This window comes from Ziziphus jujuba, chromosome 12 (genome assembly GCF_031755915.1).
Source record: "Ziziphus jujuba cultivar Dongzao chromosome 12, ASM3175591v1".
Lineage (NCBI taxonomy): Eukaryota > Viridiplantae > Streptophyta > Magnoliopsida > Rosales > Rhamnaceae > Ziziphus > Ziziphus jujuba.
The window spans coordinates 3180964-3195124 of NC_083390.1; the positions used below are offsets into that span (position 1 = coordinate 3180964).

A 14161-nucleotide genomic window follows, 5' to 3' on the forward strand; every position below is an offset into this window, starting at 1 on the left:
CAAAGTTGAAGGCATCATGAATTATGTGAATCACTTTTACAAAACAAAGATGGTCAAATATATAATAAGCAAAAAATGATAATCATTACCAGGCAACAACACACAGTTCACTATAATTCCATGCAAAAGCGAATGTATATATATGAGGATCATATATACATATATATATATATATGGAGCCCCCCACCACGTCACATAGACGACATAGATAAATTGTCAGAACCTGTCCAAGACTCCTCATCGGATTCCTGAATAAGCCCTGATCCCAGGGAAATACCACCGAGCCTTCAATGGAAAACCCGGTAGCATCTCCCCTCAGGGAAGGATTTACCACAAAATTTACCTGTACAAAAATACACTCCTATATGTTATTATCTTATCCATTCCACCTTATTACAATAATTTCCACAATGGTAGCACTTCGATAATTATTTGTATAAAACACACACATATATATGCAATAGGAAAAATCAACTAAATAAACAACCAAATATATCTTTAATCATTCATGTCCACTCATACCACCCACTTACTGTCGTACATTTCAAATATCGTGTTACAAAATATACTGATGCATAATATAGGAAGAAAAGTAAAACAATAATCACACCAACAACAATAATAATAATAGCAGTCGTTTTCATGATAAAAATAGTATTAATATCATCTGTCATATTTATCCGAAGGTAATCACTTGTCCAAAGGCTATCACATAATCACAGATGTCCCAAGGACTATCTCACCTGTCCAAAGGCTACCACTTGTCTAAGAACTATTATACTTGCCCAATGGCTATCTTTCTTGCCCATAGGCTGTGATACTTGTCCGGATATACCATATGATAATAATAACAATAGAAATAATACTAATAATAAAAATAAAAATAAATAATGGCAATAATAAAAATAATAATAATAATTATAATGATGATGATAATAGTAGTAATAATGAAAATAATTGTAAACATAATTCTGATAAATAATAATTGTAACATTAAAACAAGAATAATCTTAATAATAGTAATGACAATAAAAGCACTTATGTATAATATTAGAAAATTAGGTTATGAATAGATAGAATATTACGGGATCAAATAATATTTTAAAATTCAAAATATATTATGAAATATACACTCATATCAGGGGTACAAACGATATCCTCCAACATGCTGTGCAATCCATGATTCTAGTTGTTGCCAGCACCCTGCTACCAATACAGTTTAAGGTGGTTGCCTAGATTGGTCGTCCAATCCCCTGGACTCGTAGGCAACATAGTTACGAGGCTAGCTCTTCATGGACCACATCGGATCGCTGTCCCCGTATCGTGTGATACATACAAATATAATATATATATATATATATATAAGATATTTGATACACATACTACATACAAGTGGTGTCTTACGGTGCCCAGCGTCCCAAAGCACCGTCTGACGGGAAGATTAAGGAGAAAAACCGGCATACGGTTACGTGGTGTCCTACCGCGCCGCTACTAATAGGCATCCTGGCCATGGAGGAGGGTGACTAATACTCACTGTGCATTATACCCTGCCTACCCTCGGTCCGATGGCAACCTTAAGACAACCCTGTAAATCAACCTGTGTGCTAATCACATCCACAACTATAGAACACCAGTACGTGTATGGTGCATCTAAAACTCGTATATATATATAGTATCATTAAAATAAGGAGTTTCAATAAAATTAAATACAATCAAGTTTATGAATAAATAAATAAATAAATAAATTCATTAATTAATGTATAAATATATTTTTTGAAAATGCTAAATTTTAAATAAATATTTTTCTTCAAATCCATGAAATTAATTTTCACCAAAACAATATAAAAAAATCATATATAATTAAAATCACATAAATGCATTATTTATGCATCAAAATTTTGACATTTAAATCAACAATAATTTTAATAAAAATTAAACCATAATTTCATAAAATTAATCTCTTCCACAATAATTTAATTCCATAAATAAATAGATAAACACATAAACATATTTTCTTTATTACAGTAATTTAATAAAATCAATTCATACCAAATATCATTAGAACCACATAAAATATTATATATAAGTAAATAAATGAGAATACTTTTTTTATGCATCATAGCCTCAACAACAAAATTAACAGTAATTTTGCAACAATTGAAAACTACATTTTTCTTAATTTTGAAGATATAAATTAAATGCTATACATAACTTTGGCACCATAATTTTAAATAACAATTTTATTTAGGCATTAAACACATAAATTCCCATAACACAATATATATATATATATATATTTATATACACATACATATGTATACACAAGCATGCATATATATATATATGCACATATAAATATCTTTAATGTATATATATATATATTCATTCATACTTGTTCATATACACATACACATTCTTTCAGCAATTAAATAAATGTATACACATGCTCATATACTCACAAAATATATGTGCATATAGAAACATATATATATATATATATATATATATATATCAAACTAGCACATACCATGGAATGCACCAACACTTATACATCCGTTTATGTATACATGAATGAAACACATATATATTTACAAACATACATATACATAAACATATATACACAAAACCCAATTGGCCTTAACTCAAAAGTTGGGGTTTTTCAACATCTTGAGGATTAATATAATTTAATCATTTATTTGGCCTCTAAAAATCATTAGGGACTTAGTTGTAATGACAATTGACTGAAGACTTGTCTAATTTCTGTCCAATTTCAACATAAACAGAACTTAGCTTCATCAATGGCAACTTCCTAAATACTCAACTATAATTCACATTCTAACTACCAATTTGAAGCTTATGCTGAGAGAACCAAGAATATACCTTCAATTGGTTCAACTGACACCGGAGGCGGCCGGAATCACGTCGGGACCTTTTTGCCAAAATGGATTTTGTCATATCTCCTAAACGAGCGAGTTTTGAGCCAATCCAAGCTTGGAAATGGACTTAGCGGGTATGAATTTGTGGGCAAGGACCACCCATTCGACCTCATACTCATTGGAAGACAGGGATCGGAAAATGCATCCCTCACCGGTTTCATGGCGTCCCGGCAAATCTAGACCATTTCATGGTGTGATAAACATGGCTATGGTTTCTTGGGAATGTGGGTTTCAAGTTGGTATAAACATTTCTTGGTGGGTGTCCAAAATTGAGAGGAAATTGGTGATGGAAAATGGTTGCCGTAAATGAGCAGGGAGGGGAAGAGAGAAGAAGAAAGAAGAAGAAGAAAGGAAGAAGAAAGATTCCGTAGGTATTTTCCCACATGGGGAAGAAGAAAAGAAAAAGAAAATAAATAAATAAATGTATACAATAATATTAAAATAATAATATAATATAAAATAATAAAATAATAATAATAAAATAATATAATATTCAATTGTCCGAAATGTGGCTTTTTTTTGTCATGACACATGTTACATGTGGCGTCGCTGTTCACACACACTCATAGATCGATGAATAATAACAGCTATTTTGGAAAAATTTCACAGTTCCATAACTTTCCAACCACATGTCCAGATCAAGCGTGCCGCTAGTCTACGAACTCGTATCAACGAGTACTTCACAACCATACATGAGTCAAAGCTCAATTTTACAAGAATAAAGGGTCAACTCTAGCACCCTCGGATAATTTGGACCTCAACTTGTTTTACTCATAACTTTCAAACCGTAGCTCTGTTTTCAACGTGTTACTAGTCTACGGACTCGGGCTAATGCATACTTCGCAATGGTGCCTTGGTCAACCTAGAATTCTTACTGAGTCAAAAAGTCAAAATTTGATCCTTCTCGGTCAACGACGATCAACTTTGGTCAACTTGAGAAATTTTTGGTGTACTTTAGGACGGGGTTTACATAAATACTTACAGATTTCCATACTATTGAAACTTAATTCAATACTAAATTCATTCACAACAACAAGAAAGAAAGAAACGCACAAAAAAACACACAAATTTTAATGAAGTTCGGTCTAGAAGTGAGGACTCCATCCAAGAAGTTCTTGCACTATGAACAATGTTCAAACATACATTCTTCTCTCAATCAGATCTATTTTTCGGTACCCAGAGAACTCCTTTACAACCTCTCTCTTTCTCATAGATCACTCACTAAGAATGAACTCAGCAATACTAAGAGAAAGAGATAAAACCAATAAGAAAGGAGTTACAAGAAAGAAGAAGAACAAGAACAACAAAACTAGCCTTTGGATCAAGAGTTAACAGCTTTTGTCATCTATTTTATGTTTCTGCAGTTAAGCCATTATTTATAAACCTCCAAAACAGAAAACTAACTGCTAACTCATCTTAACCAACTCTTTAAGTTTTGTTTCACAACTGATGCTTATAGGAAATGTTAACTTTGACCATCTCTCAATTGAATCACAAAGTCCTGTCTAGTAAGGTTCTGTTCATCCTCTTAGCAACTCCATTTTGCTAAGGGGTATAACTAATTGTCCTATGCCTAACAATTCCAACTTCTTTATAGAAATTGTCAAATTCAAGATTATAAAATTCCAGCCCATTATAAGTTCTTAACAGTTTCAATTTTTTCCCTGTTTGGTTTTGAACTAAAAAATGCCAATGTTTAAATTTAACAAAAGCATCACTTTTACTTTTTAATAGAAAAACCCAAACTTTTCTGGAAAAATCATCAACAATCAGAAGAAAATACTTGTTACCTCCATGTGTAGGCGTGCTAGCTGGTCTCCATAAATCTACATGTGCATAGTCCAGTATCAAGGTAGCTTTTTGTGTTCCTAGCTTGAAACTTAACCGATGTTGCTTCTCCAATATGCAGTGCTCACAAAATTCCATCTTGCTGATTTTGTTCTTTCTAAACAGCCCTTGCTTGTTGAGAATTTGAAGGCCTTTCTCACTGATATGCCCCCACTTTTTATGGGAAGTTGAGTCTCATCTTGATTTGAACCCATAGCTGCAGCATTTATCCCAGTTACTATTTTTCTTTGCAAAACATACAACCCACTTTTCTTGATTCTTCTCATGACAGTAAAAGCACCTTTATTGATCTTCATTGACCCATTTTCAGATTTACAACTAAGACTCCAAGTGAAATGAGGTTTCTTTACAGCTCAGGAACAAACTTTACATTGCTCAAGAGCTTTATCACTCCATCACTCATTCTAATGGAAATATCTCCAATTCCAGTCACATTGCAAGCTTTATTATTGCCTAACAGCACTTGACCACCATTTAAGTTTCAAAAATTAACAAACCAATCTTGTCTTGGACATATATGGAAGGTACATCTAGAATCCAGAATCCATTCTTGACTGGTTTAACCCATTGAGATAGCCAAGACATCTCCAATGACATCCTCATTACTTACTACAGCATCATCTCCATTCTCAGAACGTTTCTCTCTATTTTCTTTATTTATCCTCTTGTAGTAATCTTTAATGAGATGACCTTCTTTCTGGCAATAATAACATTTCCTTCCTCTACCTCTTGACTTAGATCTAGACTTGTCTCTAGATTTTCCCCTGAAATTGTTATTATAGAATTTTGAATTTCTGACTGGATTTCTACCTCTAGTAATCAAACCTTCCCCACTAGTGTCAGGCCTCTCAATTTTCATTTCCAACTCTTTTGCTCTCAAGGAATTTATAACAATATCAGTGGTCAAAATCTCTCTTCCATATTTAATTGCATTCTTAATATCCTTATAAGTATTAGGAAAGGAATTTAACAGAATCACAGCATGATGTTCATCAGTGAATTTCTCATTGTAGTTAGCCAAATCTAAACCCAGCTTATTAAATTCATCAAGATTCTCCTCTAAATCCTTTGTTGGATTCATCTTGAAACCAAAAATTTTTTCCAGCAAGTATATTTTATTTGGCAGTGATTTAACCAAATATAATTCCTCTAATCTACTCCAAATTTCAGAGGTAGTCTTAGAATCATTTACCTTCCTCAAGATGCTGTCAGACAGATGTAAAATTATGGTGCTGTAGGCAATTTCATCCATGTCTTTCCTCTGCTTTTCCGTGAGACTCTCTGGGAAAGAACCCTCTATTGCTTTGGCAACTTTTTGTTGCACCAGGACTGCCTTCATCTTCTGCCTCCATAAAAGGAAGTCGCCTTTTCCATTGAAGACCTCTAACTCTACCTTCGACCCTATTTAGCCTTCTGGTCAGTCACTCAGGAATCTCTTCGAGTTGATGGTAGGCACACGTTTCTTTCTTATGAATGAGATAGAAAAATGCTCTGATACCACTTTTGAAACTTAGTTCAATACTAAACTCATTCACAGCAACAAGAAAGAAAGAAACACACACAAAAACAGACAAATTTTAACGAGGTTCAGTCTAGAAGTGACCTACATCCTCGGTGAACTCCATCCAAGAAGTTCTTGCACTATGAACAATGTTCAAACATACATTCTTCTCTCAATCAGATCTGTTTTTCAGTACCCAGAAACCAACCTAGAGAACCCCTTTACAACCTCTCTCTTTCTCACAGATCACTCACTAAGAATGAACTAACCAATACCAAAAGAAAGAGATAAAACCAACGAGAAAGGAGTTACAAGAAAGAAGAAGAACAAGAACAACAAAAATGGCCTCTTAATCGAGAGTTAACAGCTTCTGTCATCTATTTTCTATTTCTGCAGCTAAGCCATTATTTATAAACCTCCAAAATAGAAAACTAACTGCTGACTCATCCTCACCAATTCCTTAAGTGCAATGGCACCGTTTCACAACTGATGCTTATAGAAAATGTTGACTTTGACCATCTCTCAATTGAATCACAGCCAGCAAATACTATAGCAGATGTATTTCTGCATACATATATATATATATATATATACATACACATGTACAATTTTTTATAATATGGATATTCATAAATTTTTAATTTGGAAATACTTATCAAACAATATGTTATCTAACCTTTTTTTTCACATAATATTGTGTTTAATGTGGACATTTGCAAGTTAAAACTTGCACATTTGTACACTTCAAAAAATTATATACATGCATATATATATATATATATATATATTATCACAAAAAAAAGAAACCGGGCGTGTGTGTGTATATATATATATATCTATGTATATGCATTAGCATTGGATTGCTTGAACATATATACACATAAACCTGGCTAAAACAACAGTTGCCAATTGCCAAAGCATATCCCAAGGAGGATACTGGCCGCGGGAAAACAGGAACAACCATCATAGCAATTCTGGAGGGAGGGTTTCACATACACAATATCCCTTATTCCTCAAAGGGACTGTAGTCTACCTGCTTCCATATTTGTCTTAAATATGAGTTTTCTTCCAATTATACCAAGCTCAGGTCCTATGGATGCATTAATCTTACAGCTAACAAAATTACCCATGAGAAGAATTAAGACCACAACCAGCATCAAACTCATTCATTTTCTTACTGCCTTTCATTTATACTAGCAGAACTTGTTCCTTTAATTTACTTCTAACTAGCTCTTTTCAGACATTTAAATCAATATGTATTTGTGCATCTTCTTGGTAACCACAACACTTTCTATAGCCAAACATACAAACGCTAGTAACTACAACATTTTTTTATGAATAATATATTCATCTTCACAAATAAAATAAAATAAAATAAACTGCCATGCATGGACATAGAAAATCACAAAAGATAAAACATCATATTGTATGTGAATCTGTATGCACATATAGACATGTAGACATCTTGTTTGCACATATGCAATTCAACCAAAAAGTATAGAATGTTGATATTCCAGGCAGATATAAAATGGGAGGGGTGTTATGTAATTTTCCAAATATAAATGAACATTTATGCAAAATGAGCAAAATAGATAGTGACAAATCTCTCCTAAAGAGATATAACATCTGCAAAGCTTAGCTCCCATAAGAAATCTTAAAATATATAGGCTCTGTTTACCCATCAGGACTATGAATAGGTTGTCATTTGTTGAGAACATATTAACAACGTGTTCGAATTCTCTTCTTCTTATTTTTACTTATTTATTTAGCTATTTTTTTTTTCTTAATTAAGTAACTTAACTTGTCAACTGAATTGAAGAGTTTAAACAAAATGAATCTATCGGCTCATTGCGACTGACCCATAATTTCCATTAGCATAATTTTTTTTTTTTTTTTTTTTTGGGTAAAGCCCATTAGCACGCATGGTTATAAATGAAATTGATTCCAAACCAAGAAGTAACATATCTTAATTGTTTTTTGTATTAACCTGAGTTCAAGAAATGCAATCCTTACGGGAGCATGGTTTAAATTAATTTCTGTCTTTCGTCTTTTCTCTTTTGATAAAAAAAAACACAATGGTGTAGTTGTAATTAGTGCCATATAAATAAGGCACTTCCCCTGTTTTGGCTCTGTTTCAGTATGAAAATTTTCAAGCAATTTTTGGTTGTTTGCGTCCAAAGACTTTGTTAATGAGCAATTTACATGACAAAAAATTTGAACACAAATGATCAAATGATTTCACATTTCGAAGCAGATCACCATGTGTGTTTTTGGTCTTAACCAAATCGAACAAATTGTCCTATATTTGAGTTGTAAAAATCTAACTGCATTGATTTGGTTGTCAATTATCACAATTGAACAAATATGAAAATATTTTTATATGAACACATCCATTTTCACTTACAAGAAACTATGAACACATCCATTTTCACTTACGAAAAACTATGAAAAATATCATTCCTACCATGCTATATGTTATAGATTCAAGAACAAGAAAAAGAAGGTCACAACCTCACATATCAAGCTCAACGAGCTTCAAGTGTAGTTATGGTAACGCTATTCAAAGAAGCAGCTTCGCCTGATCTTGACGTTGAAGCATCTGCATTATGAGAGGTCTTCTGATTGAAAATGAATGCAGGTGTGTTGGGTGGAGGAAGCGTGGTATCATTAGCCAACATGGAAATAACCGCGGACATGGTTGGTCGGTGTGTTGCGCCTTCCTGCACACATAGTAGCCCAATGTGGATGCATTTTGAAATCTCCTCCTGAGCCGAAAATGGCTGACACAATATTGGATCAACTATATCCAACACTCTTCCTCCCTTCCATAATTCCCATATCTATATCACTCAGCAAAATAGAATTTTCATTTTTAGTATATCTCTCAAAATAATCAATCAATACCATGTTCATTTGTTTAAGTGACCACGGTCTTTTCCAATGGCAAAACAAAATGTCTGCTAAAATGAGCTTAATTTTTATGAATAGTTTGAATTGGTTTTCATTTTCTACATCTATTATTATTCATCTTTTTAAGCCTGTCTCAAACCATAATTTGAAACAAAAGCTAAAGTAAAAACTTTAAGAAAAATACTTAAAAACAGAACACCAAACTGAAAAACATAGACATTGCTAAACAAGCACTAAGAATAACAAAACTTACGTGCCCAATGAGATTCGGGAAGGGGCTTCCATTGATATAACCTGTATTCTTCCTACCGGTAATGATCTCTAGTAGCAAAACACCGAAGCTGAACACATCAGATTTTGTTGAATATAACCCTTGCATTGCATACTCTGGTGACATGTAACCACTGTAGTAATATAGAAGGGGAAAAAAAGATTACAACCTTTGTTTAGCTTTTGTCTAAGTAGTTGAATCATGAATGAATTTGAGTCACTTACTATGTACCAACTACTCTTTTTGTATTTTCCTGGATTTGGTCTTCTCCAAACATCCTAGCCATTCCAAAATCTGAAATTTTTGGATTCATTGCAGAATCTAGTAAAACATTGCTAGCTTTTAGATCCCTGTGGATGATTTTCAGCCTTGAATCTTGATGAAGATATAAGATCCCTCTAGCAATTCCAATAACAATTTCAAACCGCTTTGTCCAGTCCAAATGGGACCTTCTTGATGCATCTAGAACATATAGCACCAAAGCTTCGGTCTAGAATACACAGTAAAAGATGTACTTGCATGGCAGGAATGATAATATTCATGATTTTCATCTGAACGACTTTAGCAGTGAAAATATTTAAAAAATTCTTACCAAATATGAAGTAGTCCAAGCTTTTGTTTGGCAAGTATTCGTATATTAACATCTTTTCTTCCTTATGGATGCAACAACCCAAAAGCCTCACAAGATTTCTGTGCTGTAGTTTCGCTATCACTGTGACTTCGTTCTTAAACTCTTCCATTCCTTGTCCTGAATGTTTTGATAATCTTTTCACGGCTATCTCCTGTCCATTAACTAGTTGACCCTGAAATATCACACACAGTTTTCTATATTTATGTCATTGAAATCCCTTCTCTCTCCCTAGCTTTCTTCCTCTGTCGCTGTAGTTTAATCAAGTTGTTTCAATGATTTAACTTAATAAATTACCTTATAGACTGAACCAAATCCACCTTGTCCAAGTTTTTTTGTAGCAGAGAAATTGTCCGTCGCAGTAATTAAGGTTCTTAGATCAAAAAATGGTAAATCTGAATGTCTTTCACTCTCATCAAGCTTCTTCTCCTTGGATGATTCTTCAGAAGTAACATTAGCATTGAGGAACAGACCACGTTGTCATTCACACAAAAACAAAATTATCCGACTTTTCAGCTCCTTTTTACAGAACAAGTGATAGTATAAAAGCAAAAGATATATAGGTAGATTATGTCTCTGGCTTTCCTTTTTACTTGAAAATTGAAGCCTTGAATTTACCTTATGCCACTACAGTAATTTCACCAACTAAACCAAAGGCCATATAGCAATTATAAAACACATAATCTTCTAACATAGTAGGGTAAGAAGATCAAATGTTGTTTAGTACATAGTGACTTTTGACCTATTGTTCAGTTGCTGCATGAATTAGAAAGTGAAAAACAGAAATGATTGCAAGCCTAACAAAAGGGTTAAAAAAAAATAAAAATAAAAACTTTGAAATACCTTTTCTTTTCCTCTTGCAAAACCAATACGCAAAGAAAGTGATGCTGAAGAAAATTGTGACACAAGAGACTACCAAAATGATACGATTCCTCTTACTGGCAAGCATACCGTTTGGTTTCTTGGCATATTGGGCTGGGAAAAACTACACGATTAGTTAAGAATCCAAAGTAAATACAGAAAAAGAAAATTTAAGATTCAAAATTCTCAAATTAAAGAAAGCACCTAATTCTTGCTCATCAACGCGAATGTATAAATCTTGACCACCATCAGATGTGAACTTTCTGGTATCAGTCAAATTCCCGTGCCATAGTATACATCCACTCCCTCCTTTACTAATATTAGCACTGGCATAAGCTGTGCAATTGCAGTTCCTCAAGCACTCCTTCTTGCATGCTTTCAAGCTCAAACTGCTACTAATCACAGTGACATTAGAAGTATCAGGAACCTTAACATTTGTCACCTTCACAAAGCCTTCACCTTTGCTGCAAATCGATGACCCTGGCTTCCTTACACAGCCATGGTTTGCATCTCTCATGTGCCATTGAGTAGGAGACCTGGGTTCGTATCCTGGCAAGCAAATGCACTCAAACCGTGCAGCATTGCTACTATCACAAAGACCAAATGCACTGCAACGTCCATATTGGTCACAGCGATCCGTTGGTGCTGACCACATTTCATTCCATCCTCGCTCAGCTCCCTTGTACCATAAAAATATTTGAAGCACTCCAGACTCATTTAGAACAAGTCGGGACAAGATTGACAAATCGGACACACCCCACATATCACTGATCTCATTGTTGTCATTAACAAAACCCACATTGAAGAGGAATTTACCGGCCATGTCAGGTATACCACTCCATCCAATCCCATTCCAGTGACCTGCTCGCCAGGATGGAATCTGACCTTTGTACAAGATCAGCTGAGGGGACCCACCTGGGACAATCCTGTAAGAGTAATTTCCTGTTCCTGGATCATCTTGATCAGACTTCCAAGATGTCAGGAATCTATTCACTCCAGTTCTTAGATCTATCCCAAGTTTCATGTTTGAAAGCCTTGTGTTAGTGGGGTAGTCAAAACTCTGCCATATAACGTGTTTATTGATGTTATGGAGCAAAAAAAGGTTGCCTGAATCCAATAGCTGAGCTACACAGTCACTTGCTGGTGAACATGCTGAAGAAGAATTTGTGGACCATACAACCTCAACTGTTTGATTAATCCTGCTTGTTTTGTAGAGTACAAGGTTTCCACTTGTAGTATCAATGGAGAGAAAGCCAGATGAATCGGTTATAGGATTATCTCTGTTTGCAACCCAGACAACTGTTTGGCCTGGAATTTTGTGATACCAAATTCCAACGTAGCGGAAATTTGGTTCGCCGAAGAATCCAAGTGCAAAAGTTTCTCCGCTAGAGACTAAAACAGTGTTGTCTATGTCTCTAATGGGATTGGTTTTTATTGATATTGTGTCTAAGCAAGTGCAAAGTCTGAAAATGAGGAACAGAAGCAACGCATAGTGAATCATAGCATGTGTAAAATAATTCATAACAATATGATTTTAATGGGTTAGAGAGCTTTTTGTTGAAAATATTTGCATATGAAAGTTGTACTTCATTCAGGCTTAATTAAGGAAGCCACAGATGCAAGACAAGGTAGACCGAACTAGAAGGCCATCGTGAATTTGACATTAGGTAGGTCAATGGCTCAACCGGGTCCGTGAATATTACTTTTGCGTCTTCTTATTGACAATTTCAAACCGTTAGTGACGTCCCCAAAACTTGACGTTACAGGTTGATAATCCCTTTTTAGTTCTCTATTTCCTTTATAATATTCTACACGTCCAAAACAAAAATGGGCCTGGCTATTATCCTCCTTTGCATTATATTTTATTATATGTATTAGAATCCATTCCGGTACTATATATAGTATATATAGTATATGTATTATGATAATTGCAAAAATAATATATAAATAATTAATTATATTAAAATCTAATAATAACATATGAAAAAAAATTTTACTAATCATCTTACTTTTATATATAATATAAATAATATATATAACATCATAAATAATAATTAAATAATAATATTTAAACTTTGATGATATTATATATCACATACAAAAACTAATTAATGAAAATATCAATATCAGTGATGAATACTTTAAATTATATTATATGTATTATTTGTTAAAAAATAATTTGAAATAATTTGAAACAGTAAATTAAAAATAAATAAAAATTAAATATACTGAAACAAATTATAATAATATTAATATCAATGATAATAAAAAATTTTAAAAAAAAAAAAAAGATTGACCAAACTAGGCGGCCATTTTGAACTGGGTTCGTGAATATTACTTTTTCATCTTCTTATTGACAACTTCAAACCGTTAACGACATTGCTGAGCTATCATTAAAACTAGGCAGTCCAATAGAACAAAACACTGTATTATATATATATATATATACATTTGGTTTTCTGACACTATTGACTCCTGGACTAAGTGAACCTAGAATATATATAAATATATATATATATATATATATATAGTGACATCGCCCGTTAGAACAAAACACTATATTATATATATATATATATATATATATATATATTTGGTTTTTTGGCACTATTGCCTCATGAACTAAGTGATATATATATATATATATATAATGACAATTTAATAGATTTTTTTTTATCAAAACTTAACTTATCATCAATTTCTTCAAAAATTGAGATTTAAATATTTATTTATAGTTTTATTTAAGTTTATTGAAATAGTAAAATCTTAAAAGGTTAAAGTGAACCCTACTAATATTTATATAAACCTTAAATGCATTTTTAAATCTTAGCTTTTAAAAAAAATTCTAAATTGATAAAAGAAATCCATTAAGATGTCCTGATGAAAAATAGGTTAATTATATACAAGATTTTAAATATTGATATTGACAAAAATATCAAATATTCAAAATATAGAAATATCTACAAAAACATAGGAAATTATATAATATTGATAAAAATTTATAAAAAAAAATATTGGAAAAATAATGAAAACTTATGGAGAAAATAAAATGAAATTTTTTATTGAAACTTAAAGATTAATTTTATTTAATCAAATGATCAATTTGACTATAAAAATTGAAAACAAAATTGAGTGTATATTATATTTTCTTAATTAATGGAATTATAGTAAGCAATAACAATATTAATACAATATTATTGATAAAA

General features: G+C 32.6%; 1 protein-coding gene across 1 annotated transcript; it reads right to left on the reverse strand.

Moving 5' to 3' along the window:
- Positions 1-8650: 8650 nt before the first annotated feature.
- LOC107404907 (G-type lectin S-receptor-like serine/threonine-protein kinase At1g11410) lies at positions 8651-12530 on the reverse strand. Its single transcript, XM_048461944.2, has 7 exons — positions 11160-12530; positions 10938-11069; positions 10392-10534; positions 10059-10269; positions 9691-9928; positions 9449-9599; positions 8651-9125 (listed from the first exon to the last, which is right to left on the reverse strand). Exons 1-7 carry the CDS (start codon positions 12475-12477, stop codon positions 8811-8813), a joined length of 2508 nt encoding a protein of 835 aa, XP_048317901.2. The 5' UTR covers positions 12478-12530; the 3' UTR covers positions 8651-8810.
- Between the last annotated feature and the right edge of the window lie 1631 nt (positions 12531-14161).